General features: G+C 38.6%; 1 protein-coding gene across 1 annotated transcript in view; it reads left to right on the forward strand.

The window, feature by feature from the left end:
* Positions 1-13284, forward strand: part of LOC108926533 (glutamate receptor ionotropic, NMDA 2A-like) — a 79619-nt gene that overhangs the window by 38739 nt on the left and 27596 nt on the right. Inside the window, exon 3 of the mRNA XM_018739263.2 lies at positions 7363-7955. Coding sequence (XP_018594779.1) covers positions 7363-7955 — 593 coding nt within the window. The remainder of the gene's footprint in view (positions 1-7362; positions 7956-13284) is intronic.

A 13284-nucleotide genomic window follows, 5' to 3' on the forward strand; every position in this document is an offset into this window, starting at 1 on the left:
ATCACACAAGTAGCTGCAGAAAACTTTGCCAGAATATCTCTGAATCCTAATCACCTTCCTAGTGGTTTTTTGTGAGATACATATAAACATTTACATTGAATTGCAGGAGTGGCTTTGTAAAGGATTGATCCAAGCATGATCATAAACATTTACACCTTACATGAGCCTGAAAGATCATGGGTGAAGTGAGTCTGGGAGAGATGAGTTTTAAGACCCTTTTTAAATGTGGACAGAGATTCAGCAGTTCTGAGTGGGAGGGGGAGGTTGTTCCACCACAATGGAGCCAAAACCGAGAACCTCCATGCTTCACCTTTCATGCGCGGGACCACCAAGCTGGTAGATGTGGATAGTGTAGCAGTCTGGTTGGCGTGTAGCGGTTGATCAAATCTTGTAAATAGCGGGAAGCAGTTCTATTGATCCATTTGTAGACAATAACCAGGGTGTTGAATTTGATCTGGGCTGCTATAGGAAGCCAGTGCAGAGAAACGAGTAGAGGAGATACATGCCAATGCTTCGGCAAGTCAAACACAACTTGGGCAGCAGCATTCTGTATCAACTGTAGAGGTGTGATGGCAGTAGCAGGAAGGCCAGATATGAGAGAGCTGCAATAGTCCTTGCATTTGAAGGACTTAGGTTTGAATCCCATCTCCTACTGTAGTGTACTTGCACAAGGTAAAAATGACCAAGTTTTATAAATGGCTAAACGATTCTAAGTGGATTATTATACAAACCTTAGAAGAAGACACCAATTAAACACCTAAGAATAATAATACGAGAATTAAACAGTGAGCCAAACATTATCGTGGCAATTAGTAGGATATGCAGCACTAAATACATAGTAGCAGTTGATAACAAATAATTTGCTTGAAATTTAGGAATAAAAATAAATAAGTAATCTGATGACATATTCAGTCTTGAGATACTGTCAAAATGACCTTTCTTACACTCTTTATGGTTTAATGAGGAATGCATATCATATCTAAGTGTAGTAACATGACATAAACCCTTTATGAAAGTATGTCAGTACTTGGTAGTCTAGGTATGCAAAATCCATTTATGTTCAGCTGGGAAACCTAAGAAAGCCTGATGGTACTAAATCATTGATTTGTAGCTGGAGTTTTTCAGTCAACTGGAATTTCTAAACGGAGTGGTGATAATATAAATACAACATTTCAGAGAATAACCACGATCGCATGAAATGACTGTTTCCACCATAAGACAAATGTTCACATCTGATGAGCAGGATATTGAAATTATTGTAGCACTTCTCTTTATATGGTCAAACTGCAAGAAAGTGGCTCTACAAGGTTAGATTCACGGTGCCTCCTGGCGGTCTGAGAGAGTAGTGCATCCGAGCAGCAAAAATGAGAAACTGAAGACACTGTCACATGTCACTGCTCACAGCATCTCCATTCCTCTGGCATCATGTTCTTCTGGACTCATTGTAAATGTCCCATCAGTGGACCTCAGAATATGAAAATCATGACATACCTTACACTGTATGCAGTTCCTTTTTAACTTGTGTTGAAAAAATACAGTACAATATTTTTGTACATATTTTTCTATATTTTACATACATTTTTATATATTGTAAAAGTATTTACAATATTTTTATTGTCACTCACAAGGCAATATCTCCTTACTCTGTCATGGATCTGAACTGCATGGATTCAAGCTACAGCATTAGTGCGTTGTAGAAGATAATGCACCAATAGCCCATCATTATTTTTACTGTTTGCATTCCTTAACGTCCTCTTTTTTTCTCAAAAAAATTCTATATTTTGTGTGTAATTTCATTGGTTCATTCTGGGAATTTGCACATTATCCAGGTAGGATGGGTTTCTGTGATTCCGTAGCCTATCGCAGTAGTTATTTTTACAATTCTCCAAGGTGACTAATCAGTTTAATACAATCTCAAGACGCATTATTGTGTAAGTAAATTATTTTCAATGCAAAAATATGCTATTATCCAAAACCCTTTGAACAAAACAAAATATTTGTTTTAGATTGCTATATTCTCTTGTACAGCAGTTGTTCTGTGGTTACTAGTTTGGAACAGTTCCTCACAGATACGCTTTGCATCATGCCATCAGTTCTTGTCTGCAAAAAACTGGGAAGTATAATTCAGTTAATAACGCTTATTTCATTCTAAATTAGTTTAATGTTACACCAAGTTAATCATAGTGATGATAATCTTTAGTTATTGCTTTCGGTTGAGCTCTCGCTGTGTGCGCTGTCTACATTTTGCTTCTTCCACCTTGGACGTGAACCCAGTTTCTGTGCTGGTCTGAATCCTTTCACAGTCACAAACATACAGCTGGCATAACTTGCAAAACGCAGGAGGCATCTCAATGCGGGAAAGCATATCTCTGGAGTGCTGATCAACTTCATACTTTGGTGTGTGCAGGGCGAGGAGAATGCTGTCATATCCTCCTCATTACTGCAGAAATGCCTACTGATCAGTTTGGCTTGAAGTGAAGAGTTTTAAATTAGTTAAACATCATGATGGCATATTAAATGGATGGTTTAGAGTGAATGACAACGTCAGTCTTATCTCACGTGACATAACTCAAAGTACCCTGCCAATTACAAAAACGTCACAGTGAAAGTATGTCTGCAATCTAAATAGATGTTGAAATAGAATTTAGTATCACTTAACTTTTATTCTGATCTTTCAATTCTTAGTGTCTTTTTCCTTAGCAAGAAGCAAGAAGAAGGTCATAAAATATTGAGCCAATAGCACTGGTAATTATCCTAAATGGCTCCATTCTTTCACTGATGACAGACTGAACAATGAAACTGGAAGTGATTATGCATGATCAAGTATTTTCCAATACACTTCCGTTTTCCATAAAAAAAAAAAAAAAAACAGCAATGGGGAAATTAAATCTTCAATTGCTTATAAGGACTCTAACTGAACTGTAAATGAATTCTCAGAATTTTTTATTAATGCTGGCTCAAACAAGCCTTAGGCTGAATTTTCATGGTCTGAGCACAGACAGCAAATGTGATGTGAATAGCAGGGGTGATGCAGGCACAAGTGCAGTATTCATTCTAAAGCAACGATAATAAGCTTTATGCAGCACTGAAGGTTGGAAGTTGCAGGAAAAAAGCTGTAATAATAGTAATAATGATAATAATCAGCAGGTTCATTTGCAGTTCTTTTCTCTTTCTGCAAAATGCACATACACGTAAAATACAACACTTGAAGAAAACCCATTTTTGCAAAACGTATTGCAAAAATAACAGGTCATATTTTTAAGAGGGGCTGAAACAGTATGTCATGAAAGAGGTTTTCTTCTAGAAATTTTGCTCTGTTCTGGAAAAAAAAAAAAAGTGAGAGTACAGTTTTTGTTTGTTGCAGATTCTGGTTCGATCCTAGAAAAAATACACTGGTAAATCCTGGAAATTCATGTTTAGGCTGAGACCCTGTTTCTTTTTGTTTTCTTTTTTAAACGTCTTTGTTTAAGCTTGTATAACTGGTATTGCTCTTTACCCTTTCACATTTCACAATCATGCTGATAAGATGCCTGAAAAAGGACAAGTATCAACAGGAGCAACTAAAGAGCCTTAGCCTGGCTTAGCAAATCCCCAGAGTAAATGAGTATAATGAGCACTCAGGGATGCTTATGGGAGTGAGAATTACTTCAGAGCAATCAAGGGTCCAATCTCCAGCTAAAGCCCAGATACTTAACTCCCATAAAAGTGCATTGGTGGATTAATCCAAGTCATTAATATTGTAATAGTAAGTGTGGTCTCTTGGGAAAATTAGCACTGGCTGGGAGCTCTTTTAAAAGAAAGTGCCCCTTGAAAATGTTTTGTAGCCCTGTTGGTCTGCTGTTTCTCGAAATACTTATTGCCTCATTCATCTGCTAGGCAACATTTACTCTTCTCATTGTACTTAATAACAGATATGCATTCTATTAAGCTGCCGACTTCACTGTACAAAATGCCACCGTCTATTACATGTTCATATTTATACAAGCTAGGATGATCTGTGGTAAGAGGCGGTGTTGTTTAAGGACAAGGGTTTGCGGTGTGAAGGTTATGTGAAGGCTGAGGAATAGTCCTATGGGCAATATATGTACATATATGGAATTTTCTGGAATGTAAAGAAAGGGAAACATTTCAAATAACAACAATAGATCAATATCCACCAGTGTTTATCAATCATTTTCTGTAATTTAGATAAACCACACTAAAATCACCTACACTAAGTGGGCATTAAGAGCTGAAAAGGAAATTGTGGCTGAGAACAGAACCAAAGACTTAGTACCACAATCATTTCAGCTATAATAAAAATAATATAAAATAATGAAACAGTTTATTTGGAATGAAAGCAATTTCCACTACACAGTTACAATAAACATTACTTTTTTTCTCCAGGTTTTCCTATATAAAGCGTTCTGCTGGTGCTGATAGTGTAATGATTAAGTTCAACATAAGAAATATATTTGCACCCATAGAAAAAAAAATTCCTTGCCTAAACTGCTTTGGTAAATTCCTATCAGGATCCCAAACACTGGTAAAAATGTATAGTATCAGTGACACACTTTGATTTGGAGGGCTTTGAAAGTACATGTTGCTAGGATGTTGGTTATTACCGCAGCTTGTAAACCTGGCTATTTCCTCAAGCACATTCATAAGAACAGGGACTCTCCTGGGAAATAAAAGCTAATCTGGTAGCTACAAGTCAAATTCCTTAACACACATCCACCTGCTATATTTTTTCTCAGTATCGTCCATGTGACGGGAACGTGTGTATTTCATCTGCAGTGAAGCTGCTGCCAGTAGATTCACTGTCTCAGGGAAAATTAATTGGCTCTAAAGTGTTAACTTCGAGATGATAGCTTGTTGTGTAGGATAAGTATTTTTAGAGTATGGGATTGCAGAAGAGGATGACTCAGTGTCAGTGTCAGTTTGGGAGCATGAGATAAGATGTGAATATGACAGGCTTGGCTCAGTGGCCTTGGACTATTGCCCAGACTCCAAATGAAGATATTGCTTGCTTGGTCACTATAGCGACCTGCGGAAAGAAGAAAATGTACAGTTGCTGCTTTCCATTTTAAACCATTTTTTTTTCTGCATAACCCAGTACTTCTAAATCAATTTTCATATCTGCACACAGCATGTTTATTATATCTTTAAAAATATAAATGGAGGGTGCTACCCCTTTTTCCACCAATTTCCTAGCGATTTTGTAAATATTGCAATGTAAATAAATAGTCTTTACCCTCAAAATGAACAGAGCATGTGATCAGGGGAGAGAAGGACCTTTGGCAGCATACTAAGGTCCAGTTGTCCCTCCTTCTGCTCTGAACACTGCCTCCTCAGTTTAGATCTCCAGCCAGCTCAGTTTGTGGGCCTTTAGCTGTAGTTCCCTGTTGGCATGCTGATGGAGTCTCCTTCAGAAATCAAGACCTTCCTTCTGGCGTGATCTGGGAACTAAAGTGCAGCTGTTCAGTTCTGTTCAAGTACCAGCTGCCTGCAGTCGGTGTGCCTCTCTTTCACTAGTTTTCTCATGTTTAGACTCAAATGACATTTCTGTGTATATTGCCAACACTTAGGAAGTTGATTCTTCAACAGTTGCAAACTGACATTGCTCTGTTTGGCACCAAACATTTCACTGCAAGCTTCTGTACCATTCTTTGATTTCTTTGTGGTATTTAGATAAAATGTTTAAATGCATTCTTGGGAAATGAGGGGCAAACTTGAGTTTTGGAGGGTTTAAATTAGTGTGTAAAATAATTTGAGACCTGCATTAATTTGAGTTTGAATCACTAAGAAAATACTTGCTGTAACTCCTTCAGGGGCAGGCTTTTTCATTCCAAGTTCAAAAGTGGGCCATGTTGTAGAAAGACATAATTACCTTAAATATTATCCAGTTGAGTTCACTTTTAAGGAATGTTAATTAAGTGCAATCAAATTTCAATTATAATAATTCCTGTTATATAAATGTGAAGGACCTTATCTCGAACCTCGCAAATAGGTTCCAAAGCTATGACTTCATGATAAAATTGTGTGAATACCACAAATGACATCTTCCCAGAACTGGCACACTGCAATAAATTATCCTGAATAGTTTAAATAGAAAGAATATAAAAGTATAAACACATACATGTGTATTTTCAGTATGTAATTATATGACATTACTCTGATTTAGGTGTTCAGATTAACACGTTCCTCTATAGTGTTATGAAATTACCATTTTTAATGTCCGTTGTGTGTGTTTCGCTGTTAAGAGAACAATACGAAACGATAATTACGTGCGTCATACTGAAGGGGTTTAAAAAGGCTTTCAGAGTTCCAGAATTTATGGCAGAAAATGGCTCTCCTTTCATAGTCCCTCTTTGTGATTGCACATTCTGACATAATTGATGTTTAACTTGTGAACAGAAGCTGTAATGATGACATGATAAGTAAACATTTTTTTTCAATGCGTTCCTTAGAATTTCGTTTGTTCTTACACCATTGAAAAAGTAGTCACCAACTAGCACGTTCGACTGAATGTATTTTGACTTATGAAAGGAATTCAGTGAAAATCTCAATCAAGGTTGAGTAATTAAAAATTCACCTCAAAAAATGAACACCTCGCAACCCATTAGAAACAAGTTAAAAGACTTGGTTGTGTGACAATTTTCCAGCCACATTTGTCTGGCTATCACAGTTTGTTAACTCTTGTTGAGTAATACTATAGCAACAGTGACTGCTTATGAAGCAGACAAAAGTATATTTTTCTGCATTTAAGATGAATTGGTATGCATGAGATACAAATAATGTTATAAGTAGTTTGATTACGAAAGTTCCAGAGTACTGGGTTTTATGGTGGCACAGTGAGTAGTGCTGCTGTCTTAGAGTGCATGGATAGTGCCAGAGGATATGGGTTTGATCCCTGCTCAGTCTGTGCGGTGTTCGCATGGTCTCCCCACGTCTGTGTGGGTTTTCTCCCACAGTCCAAAGACATTCTGCTCAGGTTCACCCACAGTGTGTGAGTGACAGAGAGAGTGTGTTCCACTGATGTATGGATGAGTGACCCAGTGTAAGTAGTGTATCTAGCCATGTAAGTCACCTTGGTGAATAAGGTGTGTGGGCTGATAACACTACATGGAGTTTGTTGGAAGTTGTTTTGGAGAAAAGTGTCTGCTAAACAAATGTAACTGCAGTATTCCCGTTCCTTTCCTACATGAGGAAAAGCATAGGGGCCATATCTGACAGGCTATTGGTAAATACATTTGTTGCACACACAAATATGCCAAACAACCTTTCTAAGAATGTGTTGCCCTTCATCTTGTACGCATTGAGTGCAAAGCATGTATTTGAATACAAAGTAATTCACTTGCTTCTTCTTGTTTCATTTGGCAGGATGGGAAATCCACTTTCTTCCAGTTTGGGGCCTCTATACAGCAAGAGGCGCTGCTAATGCTGAACATCATGGAAGAATACGACTGGCACGTATTCTCCATTGTGACCAGCAAGTTCCCCGGATACAAGGATTTTATCAGCATCCTGAAGAGCACAGTGGAGAATAGCTTTGTGGGCTGGGAGCTGCAAAGCACTGTCACTCTGGATGCGGTGGATGGCGACTTAAAATCCCAGGTACAGCTAAAGAGGATCCAATCACCAGTCATCCTGCTTTACTGCTCTAAAGATGAGGCGGTGTACATTCTGGAGGAAGCTCGCTCATTGGGGCTCACTGGCTTTGGTTACATCTGGATTGTCCCTAGTCTGACCACTGGCAATCCTGAGTTCACACCAGAACAGTTCCCCTCTGGGATGATTTCTGTGTCTTATGATGACTGGGACTACCCTCTGGAGATGCGTGTGCGTGATGGACTTGGGATCATTACCACTGCTGCTGTGTCTATGCTGGAGGAGTATGGGGACATTCCGGAGGCCAAAACCAACTGCTACGGACAAACAGAGAAAACAAAGCTACCTCCCAGTGCTTTAAAGAAGTAAGTTCCTCCAGTGGCCATGTGCCTGCTAATCCATGCATATATCCCTCTTCTTTCCAAACATGTCTACTCGTCTTTGTTGAGATGAAATGGTAGGTTTACAATCCTGAATTAAGCAGATAAAAGAAGGCAGGATTTATTGCATGTTCGACGGCATGGCTGATCGCTTTGTAGCAACCCGGATGAGTCTCGTGAACCTGAAGTGAACTTCAGCCATAATTCCCTTGTGATTGCAGAGCACACCCTAATCAGCATTGCTCCATAGCATCTAATGAGAACATTGGGGAACACTTTCAGAGGTATTTCGAAGTGATGTAGGCATTTCAGTGAGAAGAAGTGATCTTGGCTGTGATATGGTTGCAGTGCTTGCCCAAAGAGCATGAGTTTTCAGAGCTGAATTTCCCCATTGCCTTCTCTTCTGTGTAGTAAAAGTGCTAATATTCAGGTATATATCAAATTAGAAATACTAATATTATTGGTGCATGCAAAAGATCGAGCTATCTTGTGTCAAGTTTGTCACATAGTGTACCTTTTTAGACACTCTAGATCTGTCAGGGTGAAGTATTCACAGCTGGCTCCTGCAGAGATAAAGTACTATTTTGGGGATCCATAGCGCTTTTCAAGCTTTAGTTAAGTGACAGTTTTTAAAAAGAGGTTAGTAATATCATAAAAGAAATTAAATGAATTTGAAAAGATAGACTGACAGGTGGCGAGGAAAGAAAATAAAAAAGAGGTGATAAATGGAAATGTCACCTGGGTTCCATATCTGGTAGGGGCATACCGCAAGGGCTTGTGTGTTGTCTATCGCTCTGTTATCCCTCTGAGCCCCCCAGTATCTGAGTGAGTCTGGTCCCCAGGAGGACCTGCAGAGTCACGTCATACGCTGCCCGTCACTGCGCATTACAGGGACGAGGAGACTAATGGAGGCAAGCAGTAGTCTGCATCATTGACAGTTTGAGACCCTGACTGCTGGGTCTCAGCTTGGTGGCACTGGGATCATTGCCTGTGGTCAAAGTGCTACGGTGCATCAGCTCAAAAGGTACCCACAGCAGTATCTTTTAACACTGGCAAGAGGGAGTCCGTTCCTGTAAAAGCAGACACTCACCTAGCTTTTGCCTTTTAAACGTTTTTGTTGTTTCTGAGACGGATTGAAAGGTTTGCAGGAATTATGCATGTAGGATATACAGGGGTGATGACCACCAGTCTTGAATCTACATGTTAGTTTTCCATCAGAAAGCTTTAAAAGCATGCATCAATTTAAATGGAATATGAATATTTGGCTTGAGGGCACTTTAGTGGATACATAAATATTTTAAGATCTTAAGGAATAAAATGAATGCAGCTTTTATGTCAGTTGGTCTTTCAGAAAGGGAAAATATTTATGTAACTGCACAATGGGGACAGCACAGGACTGTCACAGTCCTACAACTGGCAGATTCATGAGGCTTGGAGTTGCAAATGTTTAAAGAAATATATGTTTTTTTGGGTTCCAGTAATATCTTCCAAGGAAAGGCAAAACACAGCAATCCAAATACTGAAAGCAAGCAATAGTAAACTTGCCTTTGCTGACCGCCTCCTCCCACAGATTTTGCTGTTCTTTACTTTCATACCTACCCTTTTCCTGAACTCCAACCCCGGTGTAATGGCAGTTCTTTTACCATAAGCATGCTAGGCATGGTTAGATTTCCCACGCTACCGGTATTCTCAGTTTTATCGAGTGTGCACCAAGCCACCCCTGCCTTCTGTCTCCTTGCTGGCTGCACAGATTGAAAAACTTGTGATTTAGTCAATTTCACATTTACATTTGGATTTATTAATTTAGCAGACACTTTTCTCCAAAGCGACGTGCATCTCGTAGAAAATACAAAGTGTTCATTACATTACCAGGAAGAGATGCAGACGAGCGATTCTTAACTACAGTTAGTTTGTTACTTTCCACCATATGAGCCAATGTTCATCACATGAGTAGCTGCGTAAAACTTTATCTGAATATTCCTTCCTAGTATCTATATAATATATATATATGTATATATATAATCTACAGACATTTACGTTACATTGCAGGAGTAGTTGTGTGAAGGTTTATCCAATTTTCACCTCAAAATTTTATTTTATGAAGACAACTGAAGGTAATGAAATGTTGAGTGAAATCTCATTTAAAAAATCTATGTAAACAACAAAAAAACAAGATGGCTTTTTTGTTAACAAATTGCGTACGTATGTAGTGTCGTAGGAAATGGTTAATATTTCTTTATCATCTGCCATGCTTGCTTCCGTCTATTTTAGTTTGGAAATCATAATATTAGAAAGAAAGCCAGGTAAATTTCTCATTTCCGTTAAATTTGCCGAAATTTCTCAACACATTCCTTCATTATTGTCAGCTTTTTTCTTGTGTTGCAAGTGTTTGAAAATAATCCATTAATGGACATCTTCGCCTTTGTTGTTTACTTACTGAATGCATTCCTCTTGTGGGATTATTAGGAATTGAGCTGAATGTTACAGAAAATCAATCCTCTGGTGAAGGCAGCACAATCTTTTGAAGTTCAACCAATCTCTGGTGCTGGCATGGTCTGACTGACTGAGCAGGGTACAGCCAATTATTTCGAAAAAAAAAAAATCAATGTGTTCTATTTCGTTGTGTGCCTCTTTTTGTTGTGCAATGGGCAGAATTTTCCTAAGTTAACATGATTCAGGTCTCCATTTTTATTTCTCATATTATTTCGCGTTTGTGTGGATTATGAACTTATAATGACACAGTACTAAGCTCAGTGCTATTTTAATAAATTTATGCTGCTCTTAATCTGTGTTACGCAACAGAAAAATCCCTTACTCGATGGTTAATTAAAATGAATACACCTTTGCATAATAAGAAGTAAACATTGCTGATTACAAAATCAACCTCTTGCCTATTCTCAACTCTACCATTTCACTAGTGAAACTGTTATCAGCGGCTCTTGTGCCCCAGTTTGAATCAAATGCAGTTAAGTATAAGGCAGTGGGATGTGCACTCATTCTGCCAGCTCCCCATCTGGGGTTTTTGGAGGCGATCCAGCATCTTCTGAAAACCCTGGGGTGAACATTCTTTACCACAAAATAGTACCAGCTTCACAATGAGCCAAGGCTCCCAGGTTTCCTGTGATTGGATGTCAGTTCTTCATAGAGTGTTTGAGTAAGTATACACTGATAAATGTTCTATAATGCTTTTTGCAGATGTAGTGTAGATTGAATATGGTCCAGGAAGAAAGTGTCTTGTGCAAAATCTGTACCTCACCATATATCTGCACAGAATGGAATGATAGCTCTCTGGGGGTTTCACTTATCAGCTTGTTGATTTGCAATGTAAGTGTAGAGCTCGCAACATTTCTCACATTGTGCTCTCATGTGTTCAGTGTGGCCTCACAATGTAAATTGGTGCTCAATGGCAGTAGGAGTAAGAAAGTGAAAATTCTCAGTCACCGGTGAATTGCAGCACCAGTTGGCAAACAGTTTCATGTTAATGAGTCAACTGTGTGACAAAAAATTAATTTGACGTTCATGCTATGTTTAACTGTACATTTAAGTACCTTTTCTGTTTTGCATATTTATATAATATGTACTATTTACAAGTGTATCAGTTACTTTTAAGTTATTTTCACTATAGAATCACATGCACATGGTAGTCTTCCTTCCTTCCTTCCTCTTACCCTCATTTTTTGATCTATATGGATATCTTGGACTTATTTGTACCTGTCCACTTTTCTTCTAGTGAGCCCATGCTAAAATTAAAGCACTTTACATATATTCATGTAGCAGATGCCTTTGTCTGAACTCAGAGAAAACACAAGTGCATTTCACCAGCAGACTTGATGAAAGGCTTGGTGGCAGAGAATGGTTGTGGGTCAGGGTTAAGTTTGGGTTTGTTTCATAATATTTCATTTCATTAGTAATACAGCAATGTGAGGAACATGGCTGTGAATGGAATTGTTTGGATTATCGCCCTTTAAATGGCTACTTTACATAACAGAACAATGATATAAATTAATTAATCAGTCTTATTAATCAGTTAATTAGTTTCCTATTATGTATTCAATCTGCCAGTCTGGGTAAAAGAAATGACTAATGGTACCTGTTTCAAGAGCAATTTTGATGATTTGCCCAGAAAATTTTCTGCATTATTCTTTTCCTTGCAATGGAGAATGTGTGTGCAACATGAATATGCATTGCTATATGTGATATTTTTTTTTAGGTAACAGAAGTGTTTTATTTATTGCAACTGAAAACATTTATGAAGGCACATTTTAATAACCACTATAATTCTTCTGAGGAAATATGGATAGTTCTTGTTTTACATCTAGTGTATATATAAAGCCTGTCTTGTAGCCTTTTTTGTAGATTTGCCATCATCCTGCCCTTCCTAGGGAAATTCTGGTAACGCAGCTATGAAAGAGTTATGAAAGGTTAAATAAATAAATAAATAAATAGATAAATAAATAAATAAATAAAATCCTAGCTAATAAATACTTTTGTTTATATTTCAAAATTTTGTTTTTAAGGGTAAAATATGTGAACGCCTTGCATTGTGCTATATTCAGATATATCTGTTCTGGCCCACTGGCTACAAACCAGCTGCAGTGCTGAACATCAAATTGTGTCTGAAATGAAAACACAAATCTGAAAGCAGTACTGGCTTCACCTACCCAAAGAGCCAGCCACCCGTCCATAATGAATGCTTGAAGCAGAGATGCTGAGTGATTCCATGTTACGCATCCAGAATCTTTGCTCCTGGGATACCACAGCAAATGGGATCTCACTGAAATGTGCTGGGGCTGCTGGGTGAGATTTGGAGCAGAATGGGTTTTGGCAGTTGGGGCTTGGCAGGCTGGGTGAGATGCTCGTGCTGACCGCAAGGCCCTGGGTGGCACCGCCATCATGCCCTGTTAAAATCTGGGCAGGGAACCGAATGCAGGTAAAAACAGCGTGATCCTCTCAATGGCCCACCCCCAACTGCGTTCTCCAGAACATGTGGGACAAGTGCCCATGGAGTGATGTGTGCTTGCCAGATCAGCGGATGCATGGACAGCACCTCCTCCCACCAGCCCTGGGAGGAAAAGAAAGGCTTTATTCAGCCTACTGCACAAAGTTTGTGGTGGGAGAGTGACAGGTTTAGTGAGCTTGTGAAAATGACAGACTGGCAAGCTCACATCAAGTCTTAGTAAGTACATGCGTAGGAACCACAGAATTATATCTCACTGAACTTTAACTGCCTTCCATCTTCTTTAGACATGAAAAACGAATTTATGATGCTATGCATTCATTCTGCAATTATCAAGAAAGAGCATCTACTAAAATA

Source organism: Scleropages formosus, chromosome 20, assembly GCF_900964775.1.
Source record: "Scleropages formosus chromosome 20, fSclFor1.1, whole genome shotgun sequence".
NCBI classification, from domain to species: Eukaryota; Metazoa; Chordata; class Actinopteri; order Osteoglossiformes; family Osteoglossidae; genus Scleropages; species Scleropages formosus.